This window comes from Heptranchias perlo, chromosome 10 (assembly GCF_035084215.1).
Source record: "Heptranchias perlo isolate sHepPer1 chromosome 10, sHepPer1.hap1, whole genome shotgun sequence".
Lineage (NCBI taxonomy): Eukaryota > Metazoa > Chordata > Chondrichthyes > Hexanchiformes > Hexanchidae > Heptranchias > Heptranchias perlo.
The window spans coordinates 34,502,085-34,516,293 of NC_090334.1; the positions used below are offsets into that span (position 1 = coordinate 34,502,085).

At 37.8% G+C, this 14,209-nt stretch overlaps 1 protein-coding gene across 3 annotated transcripts in view; it reads right to left on the reverse strand.

Moving 5' to 3' along the window:
• The window catches only part of snx6 (sorting nexin 6), a 46,274-nt gene that overhangs the window by 12,521 nt on the left and 19,544 nt on the right, over positions 1 to 14,209 (reverse strand). For all 3 annotated transcript variants that reach the window (XM_067991439.1, XM_067991440.1, XM_067991441.1), the window contains 5 exons: positions 11,595 to 11,716; positions 11,383 to 11,506; positions 9,700 to 9,795; positions 6,380 to 6,485; positions 5,539 to 5,614 (listed from right to left, as the gene is read on the reverse strand). In XM_067991439.1, coding sequence (XP_067847540.1) covers positions 5,539 to 5,614; positions 6,380 to 6,485; positions 9,700 to 9,795; positions 11,383 to 11,506; positions 11,595 to 11,716 — 524 coding nt within the window. The remainder of the gene's footprint in view (positions 1 to 5,538; positions 5,615 to 6,379; positions 6,486 to 9,699; positions 9,796 to 11,382; positions 11,507 to 11,594; positions 11,717 to 14,209) is intronic.

Here is a 14,209-nt window from a genome sequence, read left to right on the forward strand (position 1 = left end):
TTTTAGTAGTAACAGATGTACTTGGCAGCAAAAGCAAATTACAACCATACTCTTGGAAATTTTAATTCTTGTTTAGCTGTATTTGCAAGAGCAAATAAATTGGTTGTATTTACTAATGGCGATCCTGTTTATTCAGCGGGAAAACAAAGATTTAAATTGTGAATGCAGCCGTCTAGTTTGCATTAGGCAGTCGTCCCAAAAATAGAATATTTAAGATATTTAATAAGAATATTCTGCCTCAAACCAAAAATCATCTTTTGTTAAAGATGTTTTGACTGGTTACATTTAACAAATTTGTCAGTATCTATCTCCTACAAAACAAAATTGCATCATTAGTGCCAAAATCCATGAATTTTAATTCTCTCCAATCTTTTCTGTGGCACTACGAATGCATTAAAAAGGATAAAGGTTTGCATTGGTGCTTTCTGATGCACATTTAAACAGTAAATACCCAATATAAAACCAAAGACTATACACTATCTTAACTCCATTATAATTCTCTTAGAATCATAAAATAATTACTTTATTATACATTCATGTGAATCATGTAACAGTATTGATCTGCAGTGATGGCATTGCAATAGTTCTCTGGAAGAAGATTTGCTCTCTGCATCATGTAATAAAATCATAAATTATAAATAACATGTTTATGCTTTAATTACACATAATGCACCGAGGAAATCTTGCCCTTTAGCTTGTAATTGTTACTACCAACTATGTTCAGTTGATTTAGGCCATAATTGTTACAAAAATTCAGATAGAGTAGAAGGCTGAAATTTAATCTCCTGGTTCAGGAGTCAACTACTAACCAGTTGAGCTTAACTCATTTGAACCTCTGACATGAGTTTTGAATGTGCACGTTTGTACTACAACTGATTAGAGTAGATCTCAAAATAAAGATTACAAAACATCAAATAGTTCATGTGTGTCTAATGTGCATGTGCGAAAGTCACACAAAAGATTTTTTGTCTTCCTGTCCTGTGTCAAATGTTTAACATTGTTAATTGTTACTGTAAATTGCAATACTGTTAAACATTGTCTGTGGGGTCAGGAAACCACCTGCACGCTAATCAGAAAATAGGAATTATTTGAAATCCTGACAAATAAGTAACAGGTTAAAAACTGCAATGCTTTCAGTTCAGCAATTCATTGAGTTCTGTAATGGTGGAGAACCCCGTAACATGAAGTTTACATTATATACATCACATCTGAACTCCAGTTGATACATCAGTATTAAAAATGGTACAAAACAACAAACCCATTGAATTCACCTTGCCTGTAACCAGGACTTTGTTCCATACAATGAAAAGACTATTATATTTCTTCAGGATAATATACTGAGAAAGATGATTAACCCATTACAGATTTTAATCATAATGTTTAATTTAATATTGTGCAACAGTAATGGGCCGAATTCTTTTTGCTTCACATTTTTATTTATTTGCAAATAAACGTATTCACTTTAGCTTACAATAAATGGTTCTGTACTAAATGCTAAAATGGCATCAGAAAAAAATAATACTGGAGAAGTGCAATGGTGACGGCAAAGCTTTTTACAACTATGTTAAAAGTCAGAGGACAATCAAGATCCACATTAGTCCTTTGAAGGATTTGCCGGGGTTTGTATGAAGATAAAGATTTTCCAATGTGCTGAACAGATACTTTGCATCAGTTTTCAACATACCATGGTCCCAGTATTGCAGGATAGGTGTGTAGCTAAAACAATTCATTAGAAGGAACTACAAAAACATTTTAGCTAAGATTAAGGTGCTTAAGATTGATTGCTCTGCAAGATCCAATGCCAATCACCCAAGGTTGCTCAAGGAAATGGGGAAGGCCATAAGTCAGACCAAATTAGTAGGTTGCAGGCTGAGCGAGAGAAGTTAAGTGAATGAGCCAGTGTGCGGCAGATGCTATTAAATGTGGACAAGTGCAGTGACTGACTTGAGAGTTAAGAAACTCCTGGCATGTTGACACCACGTAGGAGTACCTATTAAAGGTAGTAGTTGATCATTTGTTAAAGATGCACAAGCTGTATAAGCTGACCATAAGGAAAGCAAATAAATTTTTCAGCTGTACTGCTAGGACCACTGAACATAAAACTAAGTAATATATTTAGGCTATACAAGGCTCTGGTAGGTTACGACTGAGAACTGTGTCCAGCTTTGATTGCTGCACATGGTGAAGGATACAGACACTCTGAACAAAGTGCATAGGAGGTCAAACTGGATAATACTAAATCTTAGAGCCCCATCGCAATTTTTGGATTTTGCATGATTCAGTGTCACTGGTCACTCATAAGTTGCATACCCTACGATGCAGAGTGCACCTTTTATTGACCAGTATCTAGTTAAACGATAGCATGGTAGGCTTGCCATCAAGATTGCAGCCCATGGAATAAAGGGGGCAGTAGCAACATGGATACAGAATTGGCTAAGTGACAGGAAACAGAGCATAACGGTGAACGGTTGTTTCTTGGACTGGAAGGAGGTGTATAGTGGTGTTCCCCATGGGTCGGTACTGGGACCTCTGTTTTTCTTGATGTATATTAATGACTTGGACTTGGGTGTACAGGGCACAATTTCAAAATATGCAGATGGCACGAAACTTGGAAGGGTAGTGAACAGTGAGGAGGATAGTGATAGACTTCAAAAGGATATAGACAGGCTGGTGGCATGGGTGGACACGTGGCAGATGAAATTTAATGCAGAAAAATGCAAAGTGATACATTTCTAGAGGGCACAACTCTAAAAGAGGTACAGAAACAAAGAGATCTGGGAGTATATGTGCACAAATCGTTGAAGGTGGCAGGACAGATTGAGAAAGCGGTTAAAAAAGCATACGGGATCCTGGACTTTATAAATAGAGGCATAGAGTACAAGAGTAAGGAAGTCATGATGAATCTTTATAAAACACTGGTTCGGCCACAACTGGAGTATTGTGTCCAGTTCTGGGCACCGCACTTTAGGAAAGATTTGAAGGCCTTAGAAAGGGTGCAGAAGAGATTTACTAGAATGATTCCAGGGATGAGGGGACTTTAGTTACGTGGATAGACTGGAGAAGCTGGGGTTGTTCTCCTTGGAACAGAGAATGTTGCAAGCAGATTTGATAGAGGTATTCAAAATCACGAAGGGCCTAGACAGAGTAGATAGAGAGAAACTGTTCCCATTGGCGGAAGGGTCAAGAACCAGAGGACATAGATTTACGGTGATTGGCAAAAAAAACAAAGGTGACAGGAGGAAAAACCTTTTTACACAGCGAGTAGTTAGGATCTGGAATGCACTGCCCGAGGGGGTGGTGAAGGCAGATTCAATCATGGCCTTCAAAAGGGAACTGGATAATACTTGAAAGTGAAAAATTTGCAGGGCTACGGGGATAGGGCGGGGGAGTGGGACTAGCTGGATTGCTCTTGCATAGAGCCGGTGTGGACTTGATGGGCTGAATGGCCTCCTTCCGTGCTGTAACCTTTCTATGATTCTATAACCTGGGGACCATAACATTACCAGCTACTGTAATATCGCACGTGCTGCCCTCTGCGTTCTCCTCTTTACAGAAGGTGTACTGAAAAGCATTATTGAGATGAGACATGACCTCAAACCAACAAACTAGTTTATTTTACATAAAACATGAACAGTATACAGCTTTTACAGTGTTAACAATTTCTTATACTCTTTAGTTATGGCAAAATAATAAAAGGTGCCACTTTATCGCTCTAGACGTAGACCCACTTTCTAGCTAAACTAATTGAGAGATAGCTTGCCTTGACTATGTGTGAGAGAGAGAGAGAGAGATACCATAAGAGAACAAAAAAGAGAGAAAACAAACTAGTGAGCTCCTGCTTTAAGTATGTGATATCAGAAGTTCCACCATGCTGAGTCAAAGTTATCACCTTAAATGCCTTCCTTTTGACATGGGAGCATGCAGCTCCCAAATACTCGCCCCAGCCACGCCCCAGAACGAAACAATGCCTCGACTATCAGGTGCCACATGGGACCTACTTATAACAGTAGTGTGAAATGCTTCAGACTGTACACAACGATCCCCTTCGTTTTTACTAATTAACATCCCAAGTTACTATTGTGAAGACAAAAGCCAAGTAGCTAGCTTAATATTGAGAAAAATGCTGCATGCAGCCTTATGAATTAACTTGTTCTTAGTTGAATCTAACATTGCAGAAATATTAGAAATTAACAAATTCAGTGCAGGCAATTACAAATTATTACAAGCCCTTGGTTATAAGAATAGGACCCAAGAGTTTGGTTATTTACTTTGGAGAAACACAGTTTTAGAGGGAATTATAATGGAGCTCTTAAAATGAAGGGTTTGGATACAGTCGAGTTAGATAAGTTATTTGAAATGGATAGGGAGGGTAGGAATAGAGGTCACGTCTATAAAATCAATAGGCAAAGAGTTAGATTAAATGGCAGTAATCACCTTCTGGTACAAACTGCCGAGACATATTGAGTATGGAGTCGCTATTGTCCTTTGTAAAAGGAACCTGACATGTTCATGAGGGAAGAGTGCATTTCCAGTTATGGGAGTACGTTGCTACTTAGTTGTGATGGTGATACATCATGCACAACCACAGGCTTCTGAAGTTTTGCTTGATTGCCTTAGGGGGTCACAAAGGAACTTCCCAGAGTTTTTCCCTGATTTGACTACAGGTTTTTTTTTGCCTCTCCCAGGGTATCATGGTTTAGGGGTTGTGTAATAATGTGTAAGGTTGATGGTCTTTTCTCACCTTTCTTTTTGTATATGTAATACCCTCCTTTCAGAGAGATTATGCAGCATAGCATGAGAATATGCCTAAAACAATGATCATATTATTGCAGGATTATTGCATAATTATTAATCTTCAGTATCACGCAACTCTGCTAGGGAGGATCATCTAAAAACATACAATTTCTGAATCATTACGGGAAGGGTGAAGAATAATAAAGACAAGGTCGACTTACAGGAATTGCTGTAAAACTAGTTAAGAGACCAAAATCATCACACCGTCGATTAAATTTCAGCCTCACTACCCACTTCCATTTTTTTTTAAAAATGGTCTTAATTCTATCTCCCCCCCCACCCCCACCCTTCCCCCAAAAGGCACCTACCCTCTCTGGCATCCACCTCCACAGACACCAGCAGCACTCGGTCACCTCATCCAAGTGGCCTTTCTTCATGTGTGTCAGTGAGCATCAGTTGGCAATTTCACTTGGAGGGCATCACAGCCAAACCTGATCCTGCTCTCACCACACATGGACTTTCCAGCAGGAGTCAGTACAGCAAACAAGACCAGGAATCCTTGCTGCCATTTTTCTCTCCATAGCCCAGTGACACCAAAGCCAATTATGGCAACCCAGCTAAAGTTAGCTAACTTGGCACAAAGTGGGAATCAAACAAGGCACATTCTGGATGTATGACTGTATTCCACCAAGCCCATTGAGCCATCAGGAAAATCCCAATTCATAATTCGAGTGATACTATATTATGCAGTCCATTGGAAGAATATGTAATATCTAGAACAAACAAGCATGTAATAAATCTTACTTGCATAGATCTGTTGAGTCTTGAGTTCCTAAAGTGTACAACGTTGAACTAATTCTACTGTTGTCATCTGCCACATCTGAAAATGTAGTGTACTACAGTTACAAAAATAATTCTGTTTCTTAGTACCCATACAACATGCATCTTTTTTCCCTTCCACCCCACAGTCATTGCATGACACCCACCCAAGTCTTGGCTCCTTTTCCAATCTTTCACACCCCTCACTTTGTTTTAAAGTAAAACCCTCCCCCAACTCCAATACTGATCTCTGCCTCAGTCTCTCAATGCTAGCACCATAATTAGTTCCATGGGTGAATCAGCTATGCTGCCACTTTTATGCAGATTGGTTGCATTATATCATTCTGAAATGAATAAATGTCTATGTAAAATTGGAATGGAAATTATTTTTGTGTAATTAACCAAATGAAGCATTCTATTAAAACAATAATGAATTTTGTGGTAGTTCATGCCTGCATTTTCTATTAATTTAACTATTAGCCCCACAGGAATAGCTCAAATACAATGAAAGGTTGCAATACAAAGGAAAAGGATGAACATTTTGTCTACCATACAAATATTCTATATTACTCATTGGCATTGCTTGGCTAGATTTAGGTTACAAATAACAAATGTCACAATCTTTTCATCCTGGCAGCATTCTTCATTCCAAAAAACAACATTGCTCATTTTTTTTCCAGCATTTGTTGAGAAAAACACGAGCCAGAAAAATTCAGATTCTAAATGTTTTCCCACATCCACAGTTTGTAAACTTATAAAACTCATTCCATGTCTTTACAGTATCTAAAAAGACATTTATTTTAATGCAACAAAAAATGCTACTTACTCTTGTGCGATTTTGTCAATTTGTCTGCCTTGACTGCTGCATCCTTTATTCTGTTATTATATTCTAGAAGGAAGGTTTTCTCGTGTTCGAAGAAATCATCAACGTCCTAAAAATATTTTGCAGCTAGTTTAAAACCGACAACTTAATACAGATTTAAAACACTTGATTTGCTTAAACAGCAACCCAATAGCTAAGTGCTTATTTAAATACTTCTGTGTTCTCAGGCTCAAATCGCAATAGTAGCTGATCTTCATGTCAGCTAACCAATGGGGGCCATATTCTGTTATTTCTTGATAGGAGGTACACCCTAACAAGTTTTCTTTTATGTAGCTGCAACCAGATATTCAGCAGTCTAATGCTCTTTGTAAAAATGAGATAATGATGTGACATTTACAGTTTTTAAATTTCTCATCAATACATTTGTAGATAGCTATACAACTTGCATTTATATAGCAACCTTAAAGAAACATCCTAAGGTGCTTCACAACAATATGGCTGCCAAGCCCGGAAGGAAAGGAATAGGAATGGTGATCAAATGTTTAGCCGAAGAGGTGGGCTTTGAGAAGGTGGGGGAAAAGAGAGGCAGAGAAGCATATTGAAGGTGTTCCAGAGCAAGAGGAAGACAGCTGAAGGCTCTGAAACCAATGGTGGGGTGTAGGGAGGATGTACAAGAGGCTGGAGTCAGAGGAATGGAGCATTTTGGAGGGGAAAAAGGGCTGAAGGAAATGGTAGAGATTGGGCAGGGGCAAGGTTGTGGAGGGATTTGTAGACAATGATAAGGATTTTAAATCTAATGTGCTGGGGAATACAGAGTCAATGTAGGTCAGCAAGGATAGAAATGATGGGCGGGCAGGACTGACTGCAGGACAGAACATAAGCGGCAAAGTTTTGAACAAGTTGGAGTTTCTGGAGGGTGGAGGATGGCAGGCCAGCAAGGAGTGTGTCAAAATAGTCATCTGGAGATGATAAAGTTATGTTTAAGGGTTTCAAAATGTGGAGGGGCTGAAGTAGGTGCGGAGGTGGACAATATTGGATAGGTGAAAGTATGCAAACTTATTTATTTCAGTTGCAGTTCAAGATTTAGCAAACCTTAGAGAAACTGTTAAACAAGCATTAGGTTAATATAACTTCAACACTGTAAATACAGAAATGTAGTTTAATTAACTGGTTATACAAGTTCAATTTGCTGACTTGGATATCTCTGACAATGTTTCAGTATTCTCTATTTCCATATGATTCTGAATTTATAATTTTTCGACCTTTAAGTCAAACCTTGATGTAGCTAAATTCTCTCCTGCTTTTTTCCTAGTCTATTGTAGTATATCTTCTTTATATGCAGCAGCTACCATAGATAAAAATCTTCAAAAGGCCTGAAGCAATATTTCCACTAAAAAAGAGACAACAGACCTAAAGCAAACTTGTGGCAAAAACCAACAGCCAATGCACTAAAAGAAACATACTAGGATATTAAATAGATGAACGATTTGAATACACATACACATGCACAACATTTTAAAATAAAGTTCCTAAATCACACGAGAATTGTAATTCCTGTTTGTACTCAAATACAATTTAAACTCCCAAAAGGAGAAGAATCTTCATTTGTCAGGCATCAGTGATGCAGCCAATGAAACTGTTCATACAGGTTAGCAAATATCCAGCAAACTTTTTTGGGGACTATTTTGCCAGCATCCATGATAATAAATGTTATGCTGCCAGGAGACTGGTGAATAAGCAAAGCTGAGGTTTGCATATCATTTTAAAACTGATACGTTAGAATTCTCTACAACCATGTAACTAACTCCTGGTTAAATAGAAAATTCTATTTTAAAAATCCACAATGGCATTATTTCTTAATGATGCAAATGAACAAAAATTTCTCGAGGAAGAAAAATAAGCGAGTCTGAACCCCTTTTCCAAACCACCTAGCCGACAATTTGGTAGATATAATATACCATAGGAATAGGAGTAGGCCATTTAGCCCCTCAAGCCTGTTGATCTGTGACCTAACTCTGTATACCCGTATGAGCCCCATATCCCTTAATACTTTTGGTTAACAAAAATCTATCAATCTCAGATTTAAAATTAACAATTGAGCTAGCATCAACTGCCGTTTGTGGAAGAGGGTTCCAAACTTCTACCACCCTCTGCGTGTAGAAGTGTTTCCTAACTTCACTCCTGACTCTAATTTTTAGGCTGTGTCCCCTAGTCCTAGACTCCCCAACTAGCAGAAATAGCTTCTCTCTAACTACCCTATCAATCAGTTCCCCTTAATATCTTGAGAACTTTGATCAAATCATTCCTAATCTTCTAAATTCCAGGGAATACAACCGTAGTTTGTGTAATCTCGCCTCGTAATTTAACCCTCGGAGTCCAGGTATCATTCTAGTAAATCTATGCTGCTAAGGACGGCATTAACCAACTTTCTATTTAGTTGTTTCTTGATGACTTTGCTTCATCAATGAAACTTCACAAATACCAACATTCTGTAATGATATGCATGCATGTATATAGGATGTATATATTTTTAACAAATGCAAAACTAGCTAATTATGGCATTAAATGTTTCTAGTCTTGATTTTTTGGTGAAATTCTAACAGGTTGAACATGGTGCAACAATTGAAGTGAAGTGCTTCAGTATGGAAAACTAACAGCAATACGTGCAACACCCCAATTCTCACATTGGTATATAACGTATAACACAAAAGCTAGCTGATCTCGTGGCCTTACTGATGGATTTATATGAATTGGACTCTTACCTTTCCCTAAGGTGCTGGTGAGCGATAATCAGTACATCAAGGGGAGGTGGTTGTTTTCTCCCCACTTACTCCCTCTGCCTACATGTCTATCTGCTTCCTCTAAGAAAATTCCCTGCCTCTGCCTGGTAATAATTTAGTTCATAATTGCTTCTTTCCATCTCAGCTTTGCCATGAATTGGTTTGCTGTACACTTGTACTTCTTCTGGCTTGGTTATTATCCTGCTCTGCTTTCCCTTGGTCTTCCTCAATCACATGTTTCAAAAAAATAATTAAACTAGAATTTATTGGGAACTGCAACATGTTCTTGGTTTTGTTTTTCTTCAGCAAACAGCCTGAAATAGCTACAAAATCCATTATAACGGTTTTGTTTTTGTGGGGCTCTGTTTGGTCCTTAGGTTCACATGTCTAGGATAGGCTAATGTTAGCAGCTGATGATATATGGTGTCACTTGGTTGACAGTGCATGTTCACTATAGTATTATAGAATGACAATATTAGACTAAACTTTTAATACAGAATGACCAATTTTCTTGCAGACTTCAAATACAAAACATTAACACACCTTAACACCTGCAACAAGTACTTCATCAGCTGTCTTTACCATATTCTTAAAGAAATCTTCCAGTTTCTCCTTTTTATTTTTTCCACGAATACTCAGCTTAAAAAACAAAATAAACATTATTACCATAGCTAGTACAGTGGTTACACAAGTACTGTTCCATATAAATTGAATTCAATTAACATTCTAGTTTTAAACAGTTAACAATTTCCAAAACAAAAATGTGGACTCCATTATTATTTCTCAATTAAAAATATACACAGCGGTAGTAGGAAGCAAAGATGGACATTGGCTCAGGTTTTGCTCTCCTTAGTTCCTGATCCCTGGCACCTAATGCTGAAATTGCTGATGCAAACTTGTGTATTATCATTCCGTCATAGCACTACAACCAACTAAGGGAGCCTGGCTACTATGGCATTGGCAGCAAACTGATTGCCCGTCCTCTCTGTTATAGGCATCAAGACAGGAGGATGATAACAGGATTCAAAAGTGAAAATTTACCCAACTCCCCAAACAATATTTTGTTTTTTAAAATCACATTTTTACATAGCACGGTGGTAAAGCGCACACAATGCAAAAGCAGTGGGGGCACATGTTTAATTTTCTCACCCTATCAGTTCCCAATCTTCTCTGCTGTGGGAAGGAAGCAAGCAAGCAGATATTGGGCATCCCCTTATAGGTTCTATGTATTTTCTGTCTTCAGGTATCTAAGTCCCTAAAAGGTGAGCAATTAAATGGGCAGGCACTCAATCTGCTTCCCAGTTTCCATCAATTTCAATGTTTAATCTACTGCAAGGAGGTGCACTAAAGCAGGCCAAGGTGACTTCCCCTTCCAATATTACCCTGATCATATTCTGCTCCAGACAATATGCCTGACATCTGGAATGTGCCAAGCGAGGAAATTGCTGATACAAACTTGTGTTTTATCATTCTGTCGTAACACTACAACCAATATTTTCAGTATTTAGTGTTAGCATAAACAGACTACATTTGATCATTTATAAATGATTCAGTCAACCATTACAAGTTCAGTTATACCATCAGTGCAAGAGGTTCTATATGTATATTTATTCAACTTTTGAAAAAAGATTATTAACTCAACACTAAAAAATTTCAAGTGAAGGCAGGTCATTCATATCAAGAAGATATCCATTCTGAATTTACCCGGAGAAGCTAAGTCCTTTCATGTGGGTATACTCTTACCTTGGAGATCAGTTTCACAAAATTAGAGGCTGCCACCAGTTAAAAAGGTGTCTTCATTCACATCAAGTTATAACACCAAAACTATTTGTCCAAAAAATACCCAATGTTCTCTTTTGTAATCAGCAAGGAAAATATCTACATTTTTTCCATTACAATGTTAATGTTATTCTCGTGTTAAAACTTAAACCTTTTAAAGAATGTAAAAACAACTTAAACTCTGTGAAACTAAATAATTTCTGATTTGTTTCAACTACTGAACAATAAGACAGGCATTAACGTTGCATTCAAAGCAGACTAAATACTTGAAATGGAGAAAATAAGGGAAGTAACCCAGCACAACACAGTAAACATAAGTATTGTCAAAATACAGGCATAATATTTTCCCATTAACTGCTGATTTACCATAAATGAGTTGAAAATTAAATTAATCTTGCCAACGTAAATACTACATATAAATGACCTTATAAAGTAAACTCAACTGACATCTTGATTATATTCCAAGAAGACATGAAAGTTTAAGTCATTTCGAAGAACTGGATGTGCAGCTACACGACACAAAAAGACTTCATGCATGGCAACGGTTTTCTTGAATATAGCTAGGTACTCACTGTAACAAGAAAATAGTTTAAAGTCACCATTAACAACCGTAAGACAATGTATTGGCTTTGTTAAACTGCATGGTATAGTATGCTCACGCTTCAAGTTCCTGTTTCATCTTTGTGAACTCTTCCTTGGTCATTGATCCTTCTCCTTCCCCTAATTTCTGCAGTTTATCTCTTGAGGCATCAAAGTCAGGTTTTGGAGGTGCTGGTGGGATCTGTTGAGATGACATTTACTTTAGTTGATATAACTATAGTTACTTCCTTCATTGTTATAGTGTTGTCCCACTTTTGGGCTACTGGGACCAGCAGCCATTAAGACATTTTCATTGCCAATAACAAAATTAATTTCTAAATGGAAATATCAAACTGTAAAATGTGAGTCCATTGCTGCCCACTCAAAAGTGTTTTTTTTTAAATAAAGCCCTCCTTGCAAACTTATTTCCTTTAATGTCATTCTTTCTGTTGCACTTACATTATCGAAGATCCTAGGAAACATAAACTCAACATACTTCATATCAGTTAAATGACTCCCTCCAAAATACAAATTGTACAAAAGTATGCCATCCTTTAGAATTCTAAGTTTACCTTCCCTGCCTGAAAACCATCCTGTCCTAGAGTCAGAACAATTAACTGGTTTGCAACAAAAAGCTTCATTATAATTCTTACAGTTAACGCAGGCATCCAGTGACTATTGTACTGAAATGCATAGTATAAAGCTCACAACTGCATAATTATACAATGTGATTGCAAAGTAACGTAATGAAACAAAAGGCTACCTGTTTGCTAATATTACAAATGAGGAAATTATAAGGATGCAAGGAGAACTACTTCTCTGGTATCACTGCAATTAAAATGGAACTGTTCTACAGTAACGACTTAATGCCAACCTGAAGAGTAAACAGATTTTTAAAAAGTAAACAGATCGAACAGTATTAGGGCATTATATCAAGATCACCTGGAATCAGTGGCGAAGAAGCCATCAGATACCCAATGGGAGATGCAAACTTTGCTGATCAATAGCCAGACAGAGTAGCATAAATGAGTTCAACTTGTCAGAAATAAATTGTTAAATATACAACTATTTTTAAACCCCTAAAATGTGTAAGTTTTATTTGATGCAGCAGTAAGTTTATTTATTGGATCCTGCAATGGAAAAGCTTCCTAGAGTGATACTGTGCAACACAGGTGTTGTACTTAAAAATTGTCTTTACTCAAAGGGTGATTAACGTTTGGAATGATCCATCAGGTGAAATACTAGGATCAATGATGGTAAGGTAGTTCAAAATGCAGTTCAGTACTGGACAGGCTGAATTGAATTATAGTGCTAAGCTTGGAGGACCAAATTGCCTTTTCTCATCCTTGACATTTTCTTACATTCTTGAAGCAGATGCAGCAATCTGAATACATTTTGAAACCCTAATGTTCTCAGTAATCATGAAAAGCTAAAACAAGCTTTCAAACATTATGTAGCCAAATCAGACTTTTCAAAATCCTTGAGTGCCTTAGTAGTATAGCACTTAAAAATGGTCATGGGCTTAAAGTCGAAGAACGGAAGAAAATTAGCCTTATTAGCGAACAGAAATAGTGGACGAAAAAGGTTGTGAGATGAACTATCGGGTGCATTACTTGGCAGAAGGAAAACAGAAACCCAAGGACAAGATAGGAGGATGTCAAGGACAAGATAGATTAGGTGAATGGGCAAAACTGTGGCAAATGGAATTCAACGTAGACAAATGTGAGGTCATCCACTTTGGATCAAAAAAGGATAGAACAGGGTACTTTCTAAATGGTAAAAAGTTAAAAACAGTGGATGTCCAAAGGGACTTAGGGGTTCAGGTACATAGATCATTGAAGTGTCATGAACAGGTGCAGAAAATAATCAAGAAGGCAAATGGAATGTTGGCCTTTATATCTAGAGGACTGGAGTACAAGGGGGCAGAAGTTATGCTGCAGCTATACAAAACCCTGGTTAGACCGCACCTGGAGTACTGTGAGCAGTTCTGGGCACCGCACCTTTGGAAGGACATATTGGCCTTGGAGGGAGTGCAGCGTAGGTTTACTAGAATGATACCCGGACTTCAAGGGTTAAGTTACGAGGAGAGATTACACAAATGGGGGTTGTATTCTCTGGAGTTTCGAAGGTTAAGGGGTGATCTGATCAAAGTTTATAAGATATTAAGGGGAACAGATAGGGTGGAGAGAGAGAAACTATTTCTGCTGGTTGGGGATTTTAGGAGTAGGGGGCACAGTCTAAAAATTAGAGCCAGACCTTTCAGGAGCGAGGTTAGAAAGCATTTCTACACACAAAGGGTTGTAGAAGTTTGGAACTCTCTTCCGCATACGGCAATTGATACGAGCTCAATTGCTAAATTTAAATCTGAGATAGATAGCTTTTTGGCAACCAAAGGTATTAAGGGATATGGGCCAAAGGCAGGTATATGGAGTTAGATCACAGATCAGCCATGATCTTATCAAATGGCGGCGCAGGCACGAGGGGCTGAATGGCCTACTCCTGTTCCTATGTTCCTAAGATATACCATGACACTGGTTTTCAGTTGTGGATACCAGAAAACATTTCCAATGCAATGCATGTTTGACCGTACAATTTCTCAATACTACTTCCCAGAAAGAAGTAATGAATCAGCATTTAATCCAAGTACAAAGTATCGTGCCAAAAAATTTAAAGACTTTCACATCTCAGTAAACTT